Consider the following 21,025-nt stretch of genomic DNA (forward strand, 5'->3'; position numbering starts at 1 on the left):
AAGACCGATAGGATAATGGGCATTCTGAATTTCTAGAAAATATTAGAAGATTTCTCAAACTGGGTTCAACATGGGGCCCTTTCTCTTTTTTTTATTGAGGTGTTACTGACACGTAATATTGTATTAGTTGCAGGCTACAACTAATTACAACATCGTAATTCGATACTTGTATGTGTTGTGAAATGATCACCACAATAAGTCTAGTTAACATCTGTCACCATACATAGGTTGAAAATTATTTTTTCCTGTGATGAGAACTTTTAACACCTACTCTTAGTAACTTTCACATATGCAGTACCGTATTAAAACTATAGTCACCATGCTGTACGTTACATCCTATGACTTACTTATGGGACCCTTTTTCTTAGAACCAGTGCCATGGATCACACTTGGGGAAACAGTAGTGGTGTAGGTTTTATAAATGGTTTAACACTGAATTTTTGAACTGTTTAATGCTGCAGCTAAGTGGCCCAGTTGGTCTGGGGTTGTGAGGAAGGGGATCATGGGCCTGTCAGTCCAAGTGTTCCTAAGTGGGGTTTGTCTAGGTTGGAGAGAAAAAGAGCTTACTATCAGTTTATTCCCTTTGGAATATGATAGGTCTTAAAAAAAAAAAAGGCATTTTGTGAATGTTTTTTGTTTGTTAAGAGTTCCCATGTATATTTTTTTCTTTTGATGAAGGATATGGCTTTGCTTGAAGAAACTCCAGAAGCTGTTCAAATAATGGTTTATGCATTTGTCTTTTTACATGTTTTTGTTTAAGTTGTGTGCTCATTTTAGACTACCTGCAGGGTGTAGGGAAATAGAAAGGGGGAAACCCAGATCTCTCATCTTATCACAAGTAGATAACCTGTTGATGTTTTGGTGTCTGGTACAAATGGCTTATTGTCCCATATTTAACTAATCAGGGGGCAACACAGTGTCATGATTAAAAGCACTGGATCTTTGGAGCCCGGCTGCTTGAGTTTGGATCCTAGCTCTTAGCTCTACCACTTACAAGCCTTAAATGTGTATGTAACCTTGGGCACATCTTGACCTCTAGGCCTTATTGAGACATCCTTGCCTCCTTACTGATAGCATTCAGTCTATTACCATTAAGTAGGATGCTGGTTGTACGTTTTTTTTTTTTAATTTTTATTTATTTATTCATTTATTTTTGGCTGCGTTGGGTCTTTGTTGCTGCGCGCGGGCTTTCTCTAGTTGCGGCGAGCGGGGGCTACTCTTCGTTGTGGTGTGCGGGCTTCTCCTTGCGGTGGCTTCTCTTGTTGCGGAGCACAAGCTCTAGGTGCGTGCGCTTCAGTAGTTGTGGCTCGCGGGCTCTAGAGCGCAGGCTCAGTAGTTGTGGTGCACGGGCTTAGTTGTTCTGCAGCATGTGGGATCTTCCAGGACCGGGGCTCAAACCCGTGTCCCTTGCATTGGGAGGTGGATTCTTATCCACTGCGCCACCAGGGAAGTCCCCAGTGTACAGTTCTGAGTTTTGACCAATGCACACTGTCCTGTGAACACACCACTGTGAAGATGAGAATATCTGAGAGGATTTTTTTTTGCAATTTTATTTATTTATTTATTTATTTTTAAACTTATTTACTTATTTTTGGCTGCGTTGGGTCTCTGTTGCTGCACACTGGCTTTCTCTAGATTCGGGGAGTGGGGGCTGCTCTTTGTTGCAGTGCGCGGGCTTCTCATTGTGGTGGCTTCTCTTGTTGCGGAGCATGGACTGTAGGCGTGCGGGCTTCAGTAGTTGTGGCACTCGGGCTCAGTAGTTGTGGCACACGGGCTTAGTTGCTCCGCGGCATGTGGGATCTTCCCGGACCAGGGCTTAAACCCATGTCCTCTGCACTGGCAGGCGGATTATTAACCACTGCATCACCAGGGAAGTCCTCTGAGAGGATTTTTAAAGCAGATACTTGAATGATTTCAAACTGTATTTGGAGTCCATTTTCCTTATCTTCCTCTTTTAGCTTTAGGGGTCTGTCGAGAAGACCAGAAAGCTGGTAAACTGCACAACCCAAGCCTGGCTCATAGGTTCTGTGACATGAGAGTCTGGGGTTTTGGGGAAAGGATACCTGCATTTATGTTTCCCCTTGCAGGGAGCTGCAAACGGATCTGCCAACAGCTTCGGGGCCATCTTCCCACTGAGTGCAGATCTCTGAGAGGGGGAGGCGGGAGGAGGGGTGGGGCCTCTGACCTGGATGGTAAATGGGAAGTGTGCATGGAGGAGGCACGTCAGGGGGCTCTGGAAATTCCAGGGTCTGGGGAGTGGGAGGTGGGATGGAAGGAGGCTGGGTTTTGGGCCTCACCACTTGGGCATGGTGCAACCATGGGAATAATTAACCACCTGTTGGAGCTTAAATTGCCCCAGCTTTGTGGGAGAGAGAGACCTAGGAGACAGTACAACTGGGGGGGGGGTGGTCCTTGATGGTGAAGTGTGGCATTTCCAGCGCATATAAAGATAACGTTTAGCAAGAATAGAAATTCATCTTCTAATTTTATAAGCCAGGTGCTGCTTAAATGTGAGAGAGCAGAGAGGAATGCAGCCACCTAATTTTGCAGAGGGGACTAGTGTGGCTCTGGCCCGCAGCTGGTGCAGGGTGATGACCCTGCAGCGCAGAGACTTGGCTTAAAGCCCTCATACTTTATGTCCAGAGTTTTCTTAGTTGAAGTGTTTGAAGTTGGAAAAGACTTAAACGCACAAGTCATGGTCACGGGGTGGAGAGTCCCAGAGTTTTTCTGGAAGTGTGAGAATTGCTTATTTCCTGAGGGCAGCCTCTCTAGTGGAATTCACTTAGTTAAGGAGGTTACAGTATTTTAGCCTCTTGAAGCTGAGGAAGAGGGAATCTAACTGAAGCAGGGCGCCTGGTATAGATTTTTATTGGGCGGGACTCTCTTTTCTACTTGGGCTAGTAAGGTTGGGGGGCACAGCTAATCTACTTATGTCCACAGGGCTGCCCACCTGATGGGTAATGATTAAATGGCAGTGCCTGACTGTGAGGGACGGAGGGCTCGAACATTGGTGCTGGCTTCCTTACAGGAACCCTGTGAAGTGGTGCCTCCATTTTATGTTTGATGAAATCAGGTCTGTAAGTGAGGCCAGTGAGTTTGAGTGGTGCAGAGAGGCTGTGGTGGGGGACTTGTGGGAGAAGCTTCAGGGGACCGTTAAGGGGGATCTTAAGTGGCAGAGGGGTATTAACCATTGGTGGGAAGGAGTGGGGAAGTCTGGACAGTGTGGTGAGCATTTGGGTGAGAGGCAGGTTGCAGCTGGATGTACAGATTTGGGATTCGGCTGTCTGGAGCTGATGGCCAGGGTCAGAGGAATGAGGTTCATTCTCCAAGAGAGGCCTATAAATGGATCCCTGGGACAAAATGAGGCAGGGAGATGAAACCTTGTCTTCCCTTGTCTTCTTTTGACAGTGGTATATTTAATTTGGACTAGACCTCCAACAGACCTCCAAGTTGATTCTTCTTAAGTTATTGTTGAATAAACACACACAAAGTGGGCAGTGGTCTGGAAACGAGAGGACACTGAGTTGCCCATTGGACAAAGGACACATTTGCCCTGGGACAGGTCTCTGTGTTTCTGAGCACTTTGGAAGGCTCTGAGTGCTTCACTAGTTGCACATCATTCTTGCCTGGGCAGAGTTTTCTAAGAAGTTGTGCCAAGCAACATTTTATTAGCCTAGTTTAGATTACCATGTCTACCTGATAGCAGTGTGCTTATATCTCTTTTAGCATTGAATCTATTTTCATATTTTCTGATTCATAGGCACTTAGACATCTCTATTTTGTGTTCCCAAATTTGGGTGCACTCTGACCCCAGGCTCCTGCTCACGCATGTGTAGGGCATCTAGTAGTTCTCAAGGGACTGCATTGCCCGCCTCCCTTCTGCCCCTGGGAAATTGGGGTGTGGGGTCTTTTTTTTTTTTATTTTAACAAAGGCGGGCTCTTCTTGTATTTAGTGGGTATGGCTGGGATTATCAAAAGTCCTGTAAGGAACAGGAAAGTCATTTACACTGTATTTTCAACCCGCGTTGTGGAACCCTGATAGAGCAAGCCCATTTTGTTTGGTCGTGTTACATGCTCCTTACTAGACAGGCATAAAGGTTGAAATTGGATAATTAATTTCAGAGCATTTTCTGGGGGCCTGTCATGGGTTACCTGTGGCTATAGCTGGCAGGGAGTTTGGACTTTTTTCAGGCCTCCTGTTGTGTTGAATATTTTCTATAACCTTTTGGTGACTGGAGTGTAGTTAGCTTGGAGTTAGTGGGGGTTTATTTTTCTTTTTTTATCTAGTGGTTTAGATCAGTGGTTCTCACACGTGGCTGCACATTAGAATTTCCCAGGGAGCTTTAAAAAAGTGTTGCCTCGGTTCCACCCCCAGATTTTTCTTTAATTGGTCTAGGATGTGGCATCAGAAGTTTTATAACTCCCCAGGTGGTTATAATGCACAGCTAGGATTGAAAACCACTGGTCTACGTGTTCCAGAAGCTCTGCAGAGATACAGGAATAAGGATGATTAATTTAGCTAGATGAAATTTTCATTTACCCACAAAACATTTGTTGAGCACTTGAGATCAAGATGACCAAGGAAGCTACCTTGTTAAGGCTAGTGGATCTCATTTCTTTGGTTTCCAGTTTTCATCTTAAAACCTTGGTTCTGGAAAAGAGATGCTAGGTAGTTGTTTCAGCTCCAGCTCTGCTTTCTGGAGTCCTCTCCAAGGGCTGGGAGCAGCTTGGGTGACAGGGGAGCCCCCAGGTCAGGAGGAAGGTGAATATGAAGTGAGGTGAACAGTGGGCAGAACGGCATGGTCCCCATGTCCCTGGCAGGGCCGGCACAGTCTGGCCACAGGGACTGGGCGGTGGCGACAGCCAGCAGGATCATTCAGACCCGGGCTGTTTGTACTGAACTGGGGGCGTAAGCCCACAGTATAGGAATAAGGGAACACTAAACTGGATCTCTTTTGTAATGTGTTTTCCTTCAGCTTGAAACCTGGCTGGAGGGCCTCCATTAGCCCACTCAGTGCCTTTCTGCTAATTGTGCCAGTTTGAAAAAGGGGATGGTCGCCACGCTGGGCTTGGCCAGCAGTCAAGGGCTTTGCGTGTATCAGACAAAGACACCCCCTTTTCCTGCCCAGGGGACAGAGTTTGCTCCAGCTCAGCTCCAGGGCCCTCATTCGGTGCACAGCCTGGCCAGCGAGCCGCAGGGTGGCCCTGCCTGCACAGCCCTCTTCACCAGCGTGGGGGTTTTGGTCCTGTTTTGTGATGTGCCAGCTGAACCCGGTCTTGAGGCCGTTTACCGGGAGTGCTGATTTGTTTTATACACTTTCAAAACAGAAAACATCTGTTCTGGCCAGGGAGGGATTGAATAATTGCATAGTGGCTTTCCTAGTCACAATTCAAGTACTGCTGGGCGCACTTGTCTCCACCGCCCCGCAGCTCAGTCACTTCCACGGTGGCCCGACCCCACCAGGCCCACCAGGCTTCGTTGACAAACACAAATGGAACGAGGTCAGTTCTTTGTATCAAGTTTGAAATTGAAATTTTTTTCAGGGGCTGAATTCAGTCTTAAAACCACAGTTCTGGGGGATATAATTCAGGCCTCCCCCTTTTAATTTCCTGAAACCAGTTCCAGAGTAGCAAAGCCAGCTAGATTATTCTTTGCCAAATGAGTTTCCCAAAGGCACAGTTTTGCTGGGAACGATGGAGACCCGAATGAGACAGGAGGCCGCTGCTGGGCGGTGCTTGTGCTCGGGTGGGGCGGTGGTGTGGGCGCTGCTCCGGTGGTCCCTTCCCGATGCGGGGCTTCTTCCTGAAGGGGCCTCAGGTCGTTTTGGCCGGGCCCAGGGCGTGGCTCCCCCCATGCTCTTCGACCCTGCCCAGGTCCCCGCGGCCTGCTGGGCGCTCGCTGCCTTCCCTGTTGGGTGAACCCCTGTTGGTATTTTTATGGGGGGGTTGCATTCCCTTCGCTCTGCTCACTTCTCTCACACTTGTTGGTACCCCACCAGGTCTCTGGCCGGGGCTACTTGTCTCTACCTACTCCTGGTGTGCTGTTTGGGGATGCAGTCTGTCATTTAGTTTTGTTCTAAATGTTGTCTGTGAGGTTTGGTTGTGCTATCCTAATTGCTCCGTGTTTGGAGGTTGAGAAGATTAAAAAAATCACTACTCCTTCACTGCCATTTTTGCTACTCCATTTGCTTTTGTTTGTTAAGCAGAGTTAAAATAGGACTTTTGGTGGGTATATTAGTCGGCCAGGGCTGTTGTAACAAAGTACTGTAAACTGGGTGACGTAAAACTACAGAAACGTGTTCTCTCCCAGTTTTGGAGGCTAGAGTCTGAAAACAGAGTATCAGCAGGGCCACACTCACTCCCTCTAAGGGCTCTAGGGGAGAGTCCTTGCTTCCCTCTTCCAGCTTCTGTTGGCTCCACGTGTTCTTGGCTTGTGGCCATTTTCACGCCAGTCTCTACCTTTGTTGTCGTCGTTGTCTCCTCCCCCCTCCTCCCCCCTCCTCCTCCCCCTCCCCCTCCTCCTCCCCCTCCTCCTCCCCCCTCCCCCTCCCCCTCCTCCTCCCCCCTCCTCCTCCCCCCTCCTCCTCCCCCTCCCCCCTGTGTCTTCTAGGCCTCAGTCTCTAATAAGGACTTAACTGGAATTAGGACCCACCTGGATGCTCCAGGATGATCCATCTCTAGATCCTTAAATTAACTACATCTGCAAAAACCCTTTTCCAAATCAGGTCGCACTCCCAAGTTCTGGGGCTTAGGGTGTGGACGTATCTTTTGGGGGCCACTATTCCACCAACGACAGTTGGGATGGATGAAATCATCTGCTTTTTTTTTTTTTTTAATTTTTATTTATTTATTTATTTATTTATTTATTTATTTTTGGCTGTGTTGGGTCTTCGGTTCGTGCGAGGGCTTTCTCCAGTTGCGGCAAGCGGGGGCCACTCTTCATCGCGGTGCGGGGACCGCTCTTCATCACGGTGCGCGGGCCTTTCTCTATCGCGGCCCCTCCCGTTGCGGGGCACAGGCTCCAGACGCGCAGGCTCAGCAATTGTGGCTCACGGGCCCAGCTGCTCCGTGGCATGTGGGATCTTCCCAGACCAGGGCTCGAACCCGTGTCCCCCGCATTAGCAGGCAGATTCTCAACCACTGCGCCACCAGGGAAGCCCCATCATCTGCTTTTTAAGTGGCAATTTACATTTTTAAAAATGTCTGCGTAGGCCAGAATAAGACACATGTGCTGCCCAGTTTGGCCTCTGAACCCAGTTTGTGGCCTTCGTTCTTATCGTGCACCGGAAGGTGTTGGGAGCATAGTTCAGATGTCATTGGAGATGGACTCCTGCGTAGATTGAGGAAATCCTTCCAGTCTGTTTTGACACTCCTTAGTTTATGGAAGGAATTCTAGTGTAATTTTCTTGTGAAACCACAGTGTGGTCAGCTGTGGATCTTGTTTTTTTTTCTTTTGCCCTCGGTTCAGGTCACAGGGATGCTTTGTTTTGATGCTTTGCAGCCCCTACTCTTTTCCTTCATGTGGAAAAAGCACCAGCCTGTGGAGGGCTCCTGAGACAGTACACAGTAATTCCTTTTGTCTCATCTTGGTTCTTTATCTTACCCTTCTCAAGGAGTGAGTACTTTTGCAGATACAACTAGATAAGAATAAATTGCATTTTGTTTTTACCTAAATATCATAATGATGGATGTTCTTGAAGATTGTGGCTTCAAGTGAACCTACAGAGGTTAATGCAATTTCTGTAACCTTGACCTCAGTCCTTGACCTGAGCTCCACTTTGGTAGCAGGGGGTGGGATGGGAGATGGGGTCACAACGCCTAGCAGCTTGTACCATATTGAATTGTTGTTCAGTTTCTTCCAGTTAGAGATAGGTTACTGAGTGGCGCCATCCTCACTGTAGAACACCTGGAGCACAAAGCCAAAAGTTTTGAAGTCGTTTATGATACCCATCAACAGTGGATGGAATTCTTTTTCTAGTACTTTGTATTCTCATTAACTTACTTAAGCTAAAGTGGAATGTCTTTTATTGTGTTTGTATTTCTGGTTTCTGGCTAGCCTGAATATTTTGTTAGGCTATTTCTAGTTTGCTGAATATGTCTGCATTTTTGGCACAGCTATTTTGTGGTTGGTGTTGCCATTCTTATTTTTGTTCCCTGGTAATCTGAAGCCTCTCCTTGTGTAGGGTTCAGAACGTTCATGACAAAGGCAATAAACGACGCTGGCAGCTCTGTTCAGGTTTTCTTAAAAGTTCATTCATCAAACTGTGCCTCGCTGGCTTTGCTTCTGAATGTTTCACTCTGACCATCTTGCCTTCTCCCCCTGTTCTCCAGCTGATGGTGAGACCATTCTGAAAGGCCTCCAGTCCATTTTCCAGGAGCGGGGGATGACGGAGTCGGTGCACACCTGGCAGGACCATGGCTATTTAGCGACCTACATAAACAAAAACGGCAGGTGAGGCGGCCTTGAGTGCTCCTCTTCAGGTCTGAGCACTTCAGCAGTGTGTGTGTGTGGGGGGGGGATGTGTGTTTGTGTATGTGTGGGTGGATGTGTGTGTAAAGGGCGGTGGTGGGGTGGTGTCCTGGTTTTCTTCTTTCCTCCTTTGGCATCTTTGAGGAGGGGGCTAGAATTCAGTGCCTCTCAGCTCTAGCTGCACAGTAGAATTGCCTGGGAATGCCTTCACAAAATCCATGCCCAGGCACTCCCCCCAGAGATTGAGGCCACTGGGCATCGCTGTTTCTCCAAACACCCCCTGGTGATTCTGTGGGGCCAAGACCCAGAACCCTTGGGCAGCATAAGCAGCGTGAACCGGCAGGCAGTGATCCAGATGGCCGTGCTTCACTTCCAGAGTTTCTGCTGCAGCAGGTCTGGGGCAGCACCCCAGATAGCATTTCTGACAAGCTCCCAGGGGATGTCAATGCTGCCGGTCAGCTGACCCCACTGTGAGAAGCACTGTAATAAGTGGTTATCAATGAACGCAGACCGCAGTCAAATTCAGGATGAGAAAGTCTGCAAGTAGCTTGACAGGAAGCTGAAGGGATCCAGGTGCTGTTTTTGTTTTTTTGTTTTTCTCCTTAAGACTTTATAGATGATCTAGACTTTTTACCTGATCAATATGTAAATGAAAGTCACCCTAAGACTGGGAAAGGAAATGACTGATAACAGAAGACACTGGTGCATTGAGCTCTTTGCATTTCCCTAAGTCTTGGTTTTTATCTTCTAGACTGTCTTGTGTGTAAAACCGTTAAGATTCTTAGTAATTTGCACTATTAATTTTAAAATGTGAACTCTGGGTATTTTTGATGGCTTTCATTCCGTTCTCAAAGTTCTAGAATTCCACGTGGCTTCATTAATGTCCTATATTCTCTCCCTTGTTTTTCTAATTAAAAGAAGACCCCCCCCCCCAATCTTACAGAGGCCCAGAAGACAATGCTGTGAGGTGAGGGAAACTTGTACTTTTGAGCTCAGCCCCGCTTCCATTATTTTCTTTATAAGGGTACATGGTTCACCCCTGTGGTGGTGATTGTTGTTTCTGACTATGTAGCAAACGTCCATATATGCCTGTAGCAGATACCTCCAACGTATCTAAAATGATTTCTTCTCAAGGGTGACCCAAACCCTCTACTGCCACCGTCCTCGGGCTTTGGCCCAGTTAATGGTGAGTCCCATAGAAGCGGAGGTCTGCAGCTGGCCTTGCGCCCTCCAGCCTCTCTTTTCCATCCTCCCTGCCCCCATGTCTCACTGTCCTAGCTGTGGTCCGTCATTTGGGGACACAGCAATCAGACCTTGCCTCTCTCCCAGCTCGGTAGGTTCCTCCTCCACTCCAGGTGAAGCCTTGCATCTCTTACCACCTCCTAAGGGCCTTTGCAGCTGGGCGCGACCAACCTCTTTACCTCAGTTCTTGAATCTTCTGCCCTAGACACCAATCCCAGTTTTCTAGAAGGCTTAGGATTCTTCCTGGAAGGGAGTTTTTGAGTAATGAGAGCTGTTGGAAGTTGGTTCTGAAAGCAAAAAAAAGAGAAAAATTAACATGCTTATTAGTTTACTTTTTTTTTTTTGGCCGTGCCGCACAGCTTGCAGGATCTTAGTTCCCCAACCAGGGATGGAACTTGGCCCCTTGCAGTGGAAGCACGGAGTCCTAACCATTAGTCTACTAGGGAATTCCCTAATATGCTTAGTTTAAAAACTTGTTTTCCACACTGGTCTTCCTCTCCTCTCAGTTGGTTAGCTGGGACCCATCCCCATGCGGCCTGTCGTGAAACCTCACTCCTCTCTTCCACGCCCAGGCACCTGTCGGCTCAGGGTAGGGACTGCAGCTCCCAGCTGGGCTTCTGGCCTGACTTCTGGTTAATGACCCCTTTGTGTGTGGTCCTGGTCCTCAGTCACCTTTTTTCTTGGTCTCCATTTTCTCCCCCTTGCAACTCTTCCTCTTTCTTTATTTCCGGTTTTAATCCGGTGAGGTTTGACTCTACCTTTCGGCATTCTCTGTGTTCCTAGGTTCTCTGGTGGGGGATTCTTTGCTAGAACCACCTAGCTGGTTAAGAGGTGGCATTTCTCTCTCCTTCCTTTACCCCTGGCCCCTCTCCTTTGTGTGGCTGGTGGTGGTGGTGGGTGGGGATGGTCAGCTCGTGCAGGTGCAGATGAGTTTGTGGTGTCCTGGGCCTGAACTTGATTTTGAGGCCATTTAAGGGCTGAAGGTGAAAATTAACTAGTTGTATTTTTTTTTAGTATTTATTTATTTTATTTATTTGGCTGTATCGGGTCTTAGTTGCGGCACGCAGGATCTTCATTGCAGCACGCGGGATCTTTTGTTGCAGCACAGGCTCTCTAGTTGTACTGTGCAGGCTCTAGAGCACACGGACTTAGTTGCTCTGCAGCGTGTGGGATCTTAGTTCCCCGAACAGGGATTGAACCTGTGTCCCCTGCATTGGAAGGTGGATTCTTAACCACTGACCACCAGGGAAGTCCCACAGTTGTATTTATTTTTTAATCCAAGCACACTGCCCGTATTCTCCAAACAGAACTCTTCATCTTATTTAGTATCATTCAAACGTTTCTTTAACCACACCTTTTAGTAAGAAGTGATTTTATATCAGATGTGCACATACACATCTGCATATATACAAATATACATGTCTAATTGAAAGAAAAGTTTCTTCAGATAATTCTTACACATGTGTGATAGACTCTTTATTTCATAAAAAAGCTGGTCAGATACACTAAATTAGAGGTTAAAGCTTTTCCTGTAAGGAGCTACATAAGGTCTCTGTCACATACTCCCTCTTTTTTCTTAAGCAACTCTTTAAAAACGTAAAAAAACATATTTAATCTGCAGGCTTTACAAAACATGCCGGGGGCTGGATCTGGCTTGCAGGCCCCGAGCTCAGTGAATTTAGCCACCACCTGCTTGCAGTCAGAAAAACACGGCTCTGGGGACTTCCCTGGTGGCGCAGTGGTGAAGAATCCGCCTGCCAGTGCAGGGGACACGGGTTCGAGCCCTGGTCCGGGAAGGTCCCACATGCCGCGGAGCAACTCAGCTCGTGTGCCACAACTACTGAGCCTGCGCTCTAGAGCCCGCGAGCCACAACTACTGAGCCCGCGTGCCACAACTACTAAAGCCTGTGCGCCTAGAGCCCGTGCTCCGCAACAAGAGAAGCCACCGTAATGAGAAGCCTGTGCACCGCAACGAAGAGTAGCCCCTGCTCACCGCAACTACAGAAAGCCTGCGCACAGCAACGAAGACCCAACACAGCCATAAATAAATAAATAAATAAATAAATTTATTCAAGCAAACAAACAAAAGAAAAACCACGGCTCTGTTTTGAACTCTGAGGGTAATTGGGAGAACCCAGTTTGCTCTTCACCACCCTCCCTTCCTTTTAAGGAGGAGTCAATCACTGCTGAGGAACCTTCTTAAAAATCAGATTCATAGAACTTGCTGCTGAATCACTTTCTGGACCCAAGAACCTGTTTTGAAAACGTTAGCACTTGATGGCTCTCTCTAAAATCTTCCCTAAATGATTGGCTTCCCTGCCCCCATGAAGAGGCTCTAATGAGAAAGCAACAGGGATAATTATGTAATTTAGGGAAAAAAAGAGCGGTGGTTTTGCCTTTTAACTGGGTTGGTATCTTTTTTCTTTTGAGTGCCGTGATACAATTCCTAACCTTAAAATTATGCTTTCCTCTGTAGCTTTGCCAATTTGAGAATTTACCCGCATGGATTGGTGTTGCTGGACCTTCAGAGTTACGACGGTGATGCGCAAGGCAAAGAAGTTGACAGTGTCAGTTTTCCACTTTTGTTTACTCAAGTATTTGAGGATCACAAAAACTGCTCATTTTAATGAAAAAATTATTTTCACCTATTTGCTGACTTTCACTTAATTTTTTTTCAATAAAATTTCTATTTTATCTTAAATATTCACTTAATTTTAAACTTGCCTCCCTTCAGATAAGTGATTTTAAAAGAAAAATAGTTGTTCCTCAGTAGTTTTTAGGAACCTGGCTGTCATCTTTCCCTTGACTGCTTGAGTACTGAGTTATGATTTTACTTTGCACTGGAGGGAATGTAAACCTTTATCTAGGATGTTACAGCTGCAATATCCTTGAGCCTTTCCCTTTGCCATTATTTTGTTGGTACCTCAGGCTGAAGTGAGGTTGGCACTATGTTGGGCTAGTTGGCGTGGGAGTGTGGAATTGGGCCAGGCCTGCAGGCTGCTTTAGAGGTTGGGGAGGACAAGTGTATCTGGGCATCTACCAGTGTCACAGCTCTGTCAACACAGCCTCAACCTCCTGGTCTGTTCTGGAATTTAGCTGTTCCACTCAGCTTATTCGATAAGCCCATTTCTTTTCTTTTAATTGCAGCTTTTGAACAAAGTAGAAGAAAGAATGAAAGAATTGAGTCAGGACAGTACTGAGCGGGTGAAGCGGTAAGTCCACTCCCGAATGTTCTTTTATATTTGGTTAATCGATAAAATAATCAGAATGGTGGTGTTATCCCTGAGCAGTGTCTAAGATGTAGAAGAGATCAAAGTCCTGCTTCTGGCCACTTGGTAGACTGACGTAGTGGGCCCTTACAACAGAAGACTAACTGTGTATGAGAGAGAGAGATGCTAGACAAAGTGGAACAAAGGCAGAAGGGAGTGTACAGTGATTCCAAGGGGCTGGAACTGTATAACGCAGAGAATTAGGTGGAGCTGGCACCTCAAAGGGGAGCTAGAAAACTCCTCCTCGACCCTGTCCAGTAAAGAGAAAAGATTGTCTTGTCTTTCCTCAGAGTTCTGGGCCCCAGAGTAGAATTAAGCAGTTTTAAGAGATTTTGACAGCATGGGATGATAGAAAATTTGCCTCAGTGCTTTCAGGTAAGATGACATTGATATTGCAAGGTACTAAGAATTTCAGAGGCCACCCACCTTGAGCAGCCCCTGGTGGGTTCTTTTCAGATGAAAACGAAGACCATTAACCTTTCTTGAGGAGTGCAGCCACTATGCCACATGTGACTATTTAAAACTAAGTTAATAAAAAAGAGTTCAGTTCCTCAGTCTCATCTCATGTCACTAGCTAATAGCTAGTGACTGCCATATTGGACAACACAGATAAAGAACATTTCTGTGGTGACAGAAATGTTCTGTTGGACAGAACAGAGGTATTTGTCAGTGGTGTCAGACGTTAAAAGAGCTTTGATAGAAGTAATAGTTTTGACATTTGTTGGGAGGGGTAGAGTCTGGTAGGTCCTGGGAATTAATCATGGCTGCACAGCAGGTAATTCTGAGCGGTTCGGCCTTGCCCTGCCTGGGTGGCTCCTTATCAGGCCCTCAAAAGTGGGCTTGTCCGTTGCTCATAAAGGGAAACACACAGATGCAGAAACACAGAGAGACTTTAGTGAGGTCGGGGCGTCACTGATGGAAGTGACCACCCAGAATACAGACTTCTCCATTTCAGGGCACTTTCCACCAGAGGGAATCCTTACTGGCTGTTTAAGGATGTTTAAGTACTTAATGGCTCATCCTGCTAAATTTGATCAGCCTAGAGGAAAGCCCCAGGGCAGATGCAAGATAACTGGAAAGTTGTTTAACCTCCAACATGGGCACAAAGCAGGAAACTGCATGTGAAGAGAGCAGGACACAGTGTAGAACTCAGCCACTTGATTGAAATCTGTCGGAGCACCCAGACTTGTTTACCCCACCCAAGTTCAGCTTACGTGTCCTCGGGCCCTTCCCCATCCGTAAAGAACTTGTCCACACCTACACTCTTTTCTGGAATTTCCCTCTTTTCCTGCTTACAGAGTTTTCCTAATCTTTCCTGGTCCATCTGAATTGAATGGGTTCCCACTGTGTCTTTAATTCGGTGATAATGAATTGGCCAACATCAAAATGCCTGATTTTTTTTTTTTTTTTAAATTGGTCTGGTTTTTATTGGGATTACTTCTAGGAGTGAGCAAATAGATGGAATGCATTTATGGGCTTCCGCACTCATGAGAAGTCTGGTTCCTTCGTGGTTTTGGTATGGGAGTTTTTGAATTGAGAATGCAGTTATACTTCCGATTTTCAGTTCAAAACACAGCACAGGCCTTGTTTTTCCTTGTCACTGTTTTTACATCTTTTCATAAACTCAGGGTGGAGGGGGCAGGAAGTTGTTGGGAATACTTTGTTGTAGGCCCTTTGTTTTTGGCCTCAAAAGGACAAGAATGGTGCCACTTTTCTGTCTGGGGAGTGACATTGTTAGAGACTGAATCATTAACAGATGACTCAGTAACATCTGAAATGATTACTCCCCTGTGGCCAGTGATTTAAATCTGCATTAAGAAGCCATGGGATTTATTAGAAACTTTATTTTCATATCCTACTATTCAAAACAAAAGGAACAGGAAAAGCAAGCTTACATCAGTAATGTTTTGTTGAAAAGAAAAATTCTTGCAATTTACACGGTGTACCTGAGGCCCAGGACATATTCTGTCTTTCTCTCTACCATCTATTTTCAATTTTCTGTAGTGAAGGTTGAAAAGAGAGTTATGTAGGGCTCCAGAATATCTCCCAAAGCCCATTTCAGGGAGATGCGCTTCATGTTAGTGAAGCCAAATCCAGCCTCTGTACCCCAACACTGAATTAAATCTCAGAGACAGAGTTTTGGGTGAAGTAGAGAATAGCTTTATTGTTTTGCCAGGCAAAGGGGGCCACAGTGGGCTAATGCCCTCAAAACTGTGTGTCCCAACTTGGAGGGGGTAGTGAGAAATGTTATAGTAATGGTTCAAGGAGAGCGTGATCAGCTCGTGGACATTCTTCCGATTGGCTGGTGGGGAGGTAAGTGGGCGTCAGTATCATCCACGTTCTGGTTCCAACCAGTCTGGGGTCTACGTGCTTGTGGGCAGCATACTGTCATTAACCGTTAACTTCTCCCACCTGGTGGGGGCTTCAGTATCTGCAAAGCAGCTCAAAGATACTGTTACAGTGTGTGTATCCCTTGGGGGGAACCAGGACCCTGCCCCAGAGTTACACTATTGTTTCTCTTGACTGTTCCTCCCTTGTCTCTGTATCCCCTCCCTTCCCTAGTTAGCATCTGTTTGAACTGCCCGTTGGCACTCAGGGAAGGTCTTGGAGGCTGAATGAAGCCCGGTTTCCTGTAATCAAGAAATGGGGGACACAGAAAGGCTTTTGTGCCCAGGAGCCCCACAGGGTCCTGCTCGGTATGATCAAGGGGATGGCTTCCCCATCCTTAAAGATCCTTGCTTCTTTGCATGTCTTTAAAAACCACTGTGTTGCTGTGGAGGAAAGAGCTCTTACCTGCACCCAAGGCACCATTGACACAATTGAGAATGGACATTGTTTTCATTGGGTTTGTGCATAGTTCAGTAATTGCCTGTAGCTGGCTGGCTGTCGACCCCGAGGGGTGGGTTTCCTCCCCTGAAAGCCCTTGAGTTGCTATTTGTTACTTTCATCCAGTGTCACAGGTAGCTCATGCTCCCACCTCATGCCACCCACCACCCATCAGCGAGAGGTGGAAGAGGCTTCCCCCAAGTCCTGTTTGCCTACTCTCGGGGTTTGTCCTGTTTGGGGTGCCACATTTTACAAGAAAAACCTCTGATCTGCCTAATTCCAACAGCTGAGTTTGTTCTCCTGGAAGATGAAGAAGTGGTTAAATTAGGAGGAGTTAGGATTAAATGACAGTTTATGGGAATTTGCTTTGTAAAGTCAGTGCTTTTTGCAGATGTTAGTATTTCCTCATAGAATGAACCTTTAACAGGTTCAGACTGTATTCCTGGAAACAGGTGAGCGGAAGAGCAAAGACCTATCAGAGTGAGTCAGAGGTAGCCCAGCCCAGCATTTTAGGTACCTGTGGCTTGTTTACTGTAAACCCCACTGTACTTGAGAACACAGGACTTGCCCACGGTTGTGTTATGTATGCAGTGAGTTCTCATCTTGTTTGTGTTCCACTTGATTTGCCAAGCCCCCTTTCCAGGTCTGGTTTTCCTTGTCATGTAGTGTCCTCTGCTGTTAGTTTCTAGTACATTCACCCTATCTAAAATACTCAGTATTAACAAAAAGAACTGAATGAGAAAATCATCAGTTTGCAGCTATTCTCGTAATGGTTCAGGCAAGAATCTTCTAGATGCCAAAGCCACTGGTGAAGGTGTGTTGAGAGATCAGGACCTTGACCCAGTTTCACAGGACCGCTCCACACCCTGCTTAGTAATTTCAAAGGGAAAAAAGGTACCTTTGCAAGTGGAGGGATCTCGTGGGCATCCGCTTTAACCATGTGGTCACACTTAGCATCACCAGTAATAGGACAGGAACACACCTCGTGCCCCTGATGTGATGCTTGCATAATATGCCAACTTGACTCTGTTGAAGAGATCTTCAGGCAAACCCACTTGAGGGATTTCCTGCAGAACACCTGGTCTGGACTTTGCTGTGATGTGAATGTCATGAAACACACGGGGAAGGGGTGACGACGCCAACAGACTGTCTTCTTTTTTAACATCTTTATTGGAGTATAATTGCTTCACAATGGTGTGTTAGTTGCTGCTGTATAACAAAGTGAATCAGCTATACATATACATATATCCCCATATCTCCTCCGTCTTGCGTCTCCCTCCCACCCTCCCTACCCCACCCCTCTAGGTGGTCACAAAGCACCGAGCTGATCTCCCTGTGCTATGCAGCTGCTTCCCACTAGCTATCTATTTTACATTTGGTAGTGTATATATGTCCATGCCACTCTCTCACTTTGTCCCAGCTTACCCTTCCCCCTCCTCATGTCCTCAAGTCCATTCTCTGTCTGTGTCTATTCCTGCAACGGACTATTTTCAATTAAATGAGGGTAAAAAAGGACAACAGCAAAATACAGTATATGATTCTTCATTCAAAAGTAGAATAGCTCTGAAGGAGATAACTGGCAGTTGGGGATACTTGAACATGGATTCCTTACTAGGTGCTGGTATTCCATCCATGTGGACTTGAATGGATGTGGTAGTGACAAAGTAGCTATGTAGGCAGCCTTAACAGATTCCTGCTGGAGTATTTGGGGGTGAAGGATGATGTCTGCAATGGCCATTTTCTCCAGCTTTTTTTAGGGAAAATTTAAAGTATGCCAGAAAGGTTTTTTAAAAAGTAAATTCTTAATGTACAACAGTGTTGAAATTTGGTAGTGGCCATGTTTGTATAAACCTCAAAGCGCAAGTTTTAGATTGGTTGTGTACTATTTAGGAGTCTGCGTGGGGTCATGTGGCTTCTGTGCATGCTTGTTCCCAGGTCCTCTTTTAAGGCAGCCTCACCTAAGCAGCCTTTCTTTTAAGGCTCATTCCTGTTTTCCTTTTTTTCCAGATTACCACCCATAGTTCGAGGAGGGGCCATTGACAGATACTGGCCCACTGCAGATGGCCGCCTGGTTGAGTACGACATAGATGAAGTGGTATATGATGAAGACTCACCTTACCAGAACATTAAAATTTTACACTCAAAACAATTTGGAAATATTCTCATCCTCAGTGGGGATGTTAGTAAGTATTCCATCCCTACCCCAATCGCATGACAAAGTGACAATGTGTTAGATTGTGTTTTCCTGACAGATACCACCGTTGTGGATTTGTCCAGATTTGTCCATGGCCCTGCTGGGTTGTTTTTTTTTGTTTTTTTTTTTGAGATGAATATTTACATTGGATTAACCCTGTGGCTTGTCTGGGCTTTCATGTTTTATAGTAGAGCCATGAAAATTTTGTCTTGTTACTCTTTTTTCCTTAGTTTTCTTAGTGATTAGTATTTAGATTGTATTTCAAAAGAAAATGTAATTGCCTTTATTTAAAAAAAATTTTTATTGAAGTATAGTTGATTTACAATGTTGTTAGTTTCAGGTGTACAGTAAAGTGATTCAGTTATACATATATATATATTTTTTTTTTCGTTATTTATATTCTCTCTCATTATAGGTTATTACAAGATATTGAGTAGAGTTCCCTGTGCTATACAGTAGGTCCTTGTTGGTTATCTATTTTATATTGCTTATTTTTTAAGAAGTCTTTTAGATGGGAAATTTCAAACCAAAGTAGACAAAACAGTACGATGAACCCACATATACTCACCATTGAGTGCCAACAATTATCAACTCCTGGCCAATCTTGTTTCCCCTGAACTCTGGTCTACTTTTCTCCCTCTCATATTCTTTTGAAGCAACTCTGCTTCATATTTCATCTGGAAACATGCAATTACTTTTTAATTATCATATCAGAACAGGCTGAAGACTGAATTTTCTTCCTACTGACTAAAGTATATATGTATATAATCTATGTAGGGAACATTTTATGTTGGGTGTTAGATGAGTAGGGTTGATGAAAGTCCACAATCCAAAAAAACCAAAAAACAACACCTCTGTATACTGCTGTTTTTAAAGATTGAAAATGAAAAATTCTGAATTTTGTAGATTCTAGCACTTTCTGGTATGATAAGTCAGGTGGTGTATGGCTTTGGTTAGAGTCACCATTTTGGATGTTTCTTCTTCCTAGATTTGGCGGAAAGTGATCTGGCGTATACCCGGGCCATCATGGGCAGTGGCAAAGAAGATTACACTGGCAAAGATGTACTGATTCTAGGAGGCGGAGATGGGGGCATATTATGTGAAATAGTCAAACTGAAACCAAAGATGGTCACTATGGTAGAGATATCCTTTGTTGTATAAGAGATCAAGTTAAGTGGGCTTTGTTTGTTTTCTTCCTCGTTTTTTGTCTTAAGACTCAAGTTAATGTTACGAGGTAAATTTGTTATAAAGACTACCTTGAACAAACATTTCCACTTAGTACCAGTACCTTTTTATATGGCCACCAACAGAGAAGCAGAGTTGAGAATTCAAGAGCAAGTAACCTTTGTACTGTGTCTACTGTTCAGCAGTTGCTGAAATGGCTTCTTCATTAGAAGAAAATTGAGTTCCTTTTGAGTGTCCTTGGTGCACAAATGAAGTCATTGTCTCATTTATCGTTTTTTAAACTTATGATATCCAAATTAGTGTTAAAAAAATGTTATGTTCATCTTAACCTTTTTAAAAAGTGTATTTCAGAATTCTTTGATACATCCAAATCCAGGGGAAATTTCTCCTTAACATATTTCGAACATTGACCAAATGGTGATTGACGGATGTAAGAAATACATGCGAAAAACATGTGGTGATGTCCTAGACAATCTTAAAGGAGACTGCTATCAGGTAATTATATTTACCAGGTAATGTTTTTTATTATGTCAACTGATAATATGTTGATCAGAAATGTGCCTTCTGAAAACAGCTTTAAGTACAATTGGTTAAGAAGATAAATAATCAAGATGATAGGTCATCTTGTAGGGGAGGAAAAATTTTCCCTCTACCCTTCTAGTACATGCCTGAGACCCCCGTAATAAAAGAGTAACAAGAGGAAAAACAAGTTATTAAATGTTTTAAACTCATGTATTTATGGGAGATGCACAGAAAAATGAGCAACTCAGGTAGCTTTAGGCTTAAATATGATCCTAATAGGGACAGAGGGACGTAGGTGTCTTAAGGGAGAGTAGATGACTTAGGAAAAATGAACAGGGCCCTTAGAAGAGTAGAAAAAGAGATAGTTTGTGACAGAGTTTGTCTGGGTGTGGTGTCAGCCTCGTCTGCTGTGATAAGAGGCCATCTTCCCTGGTTGAATTCCTCGGTGAGGGGATCTATGACAGTTGAATTCCTTTTGGAGGATCTGTCTTTAGGCAGATAAAGGGGAGTTCAGAGAAAGCCTCTCCCTACATTTGCTGTTTTTCAAGTGCCTACAGCTCAAAATGTTCAATATGCCAAAGCACCGTATTTTGAGGTAGCCTGTTCTGCTATCCTTTATTCTCTTTATGTGAGTTCTATATACATTTGTATTCAGGGAAGGTGTGTACATATAGTTTAAAAAAAAGAAAGAAAGAAAGAAATTGCTAACTCCAGATTCTTTGAATTTAATAACATTAATTCATTCTTGTATAAAAGATGCCCTGTACCTTTTTATGACCTGGCAACCACCACTTTTGACTTTTGTCTCTTTAGCCTGAGTCTCTCTGTGTCTGGGTCTTTGAGAAGGAATTCAGGTATTTAATTAGAGGTTGTAGATGATGTTTAATATAGGAATAATTGCTTCTTGCTAAGCAAATAAATTCCTAAATTCTACTGTGCTTGTAAGTTGACCGATCATTATAGTTTGTAGGATACATTTTGTATTGTATTTTGAGGATTCATATGTTAGGTGCCCATACCTACATTATTTGGTAGAGCAAGATAACTAAGCAAATGCATATTTTTGTTTGACCAGACTCTTAAATGTGTACCTCTAGTTTTATAAACATATAGATGAATGCTTTCATTTGTTATGTAAATTACTTACACCTACCCATGTTCTCTAATATGTGTGTATCCAAATTTGATTTCATGGTACATGTGTTAATTTTTTAAACAGAGAGAAATTATATCAATGTTAAAATGCAGTTGTGATAGTTTTATGGGCAAAAGGGAAAGAAAGTGCATATTTTACTTACACTGTTGGAAAGTTTAAAA

At 44.6% G+C, this 21,025-nt stretch overlaps 1 protein-coding gene across 2 annotated transcripts in view; it reads left to right on the plus strand.

Annotated features, from left to right (window-relative positions):
• SMS (spermine synthase) overlaps positions 1–21,025 on the plus strand; it is a 50,406-nt gene that overhangs the window by 8,825 nt on the left and 20,556 nt on the right. For both annotated transcript variants that reach the window (XM_057538963.1, XM_057538964.1), the window contains exons 2-7: positions 8,332–8,452; positions 12,189–12,279; positions 12,860–12,924; positions 17,815–17,990; positions 18,990–19,144; positions 19,592–19,681. In XM_057538963.1, the coding sequence (XP_057394946.1) occupies positions 8,332–8,452; positions 12,189–12,279; positions 12,860–12,924; positions 17,815–17,990; positions 18,990–19,144; positions 19,592–19,681 (698 nt within the window). The remainder of the gene's footprint in view (positions 1–8,331; positions 8,453–12,188; positions 12,280–12,859; positions 12,925–17,814; positions 17,991–18,989; positions 19,145–19,591; positions 19,682–21,025) is intronic.

Source organism: Balaenoptera acutorostrata, chromosome X (genome assembly GCF_949987535.1).
Source record: "Balaenoptera acutorostrata chromosome X, mBalAcu1.1, whole genome shotgun sequence".
Lineage (NCBI taxonomy): Eukaryota > Metazoa > Chordata > Mammalia > Artiodactyla > Balaenopteridae > Balaenoptera > Balaenoptera acutorostrata.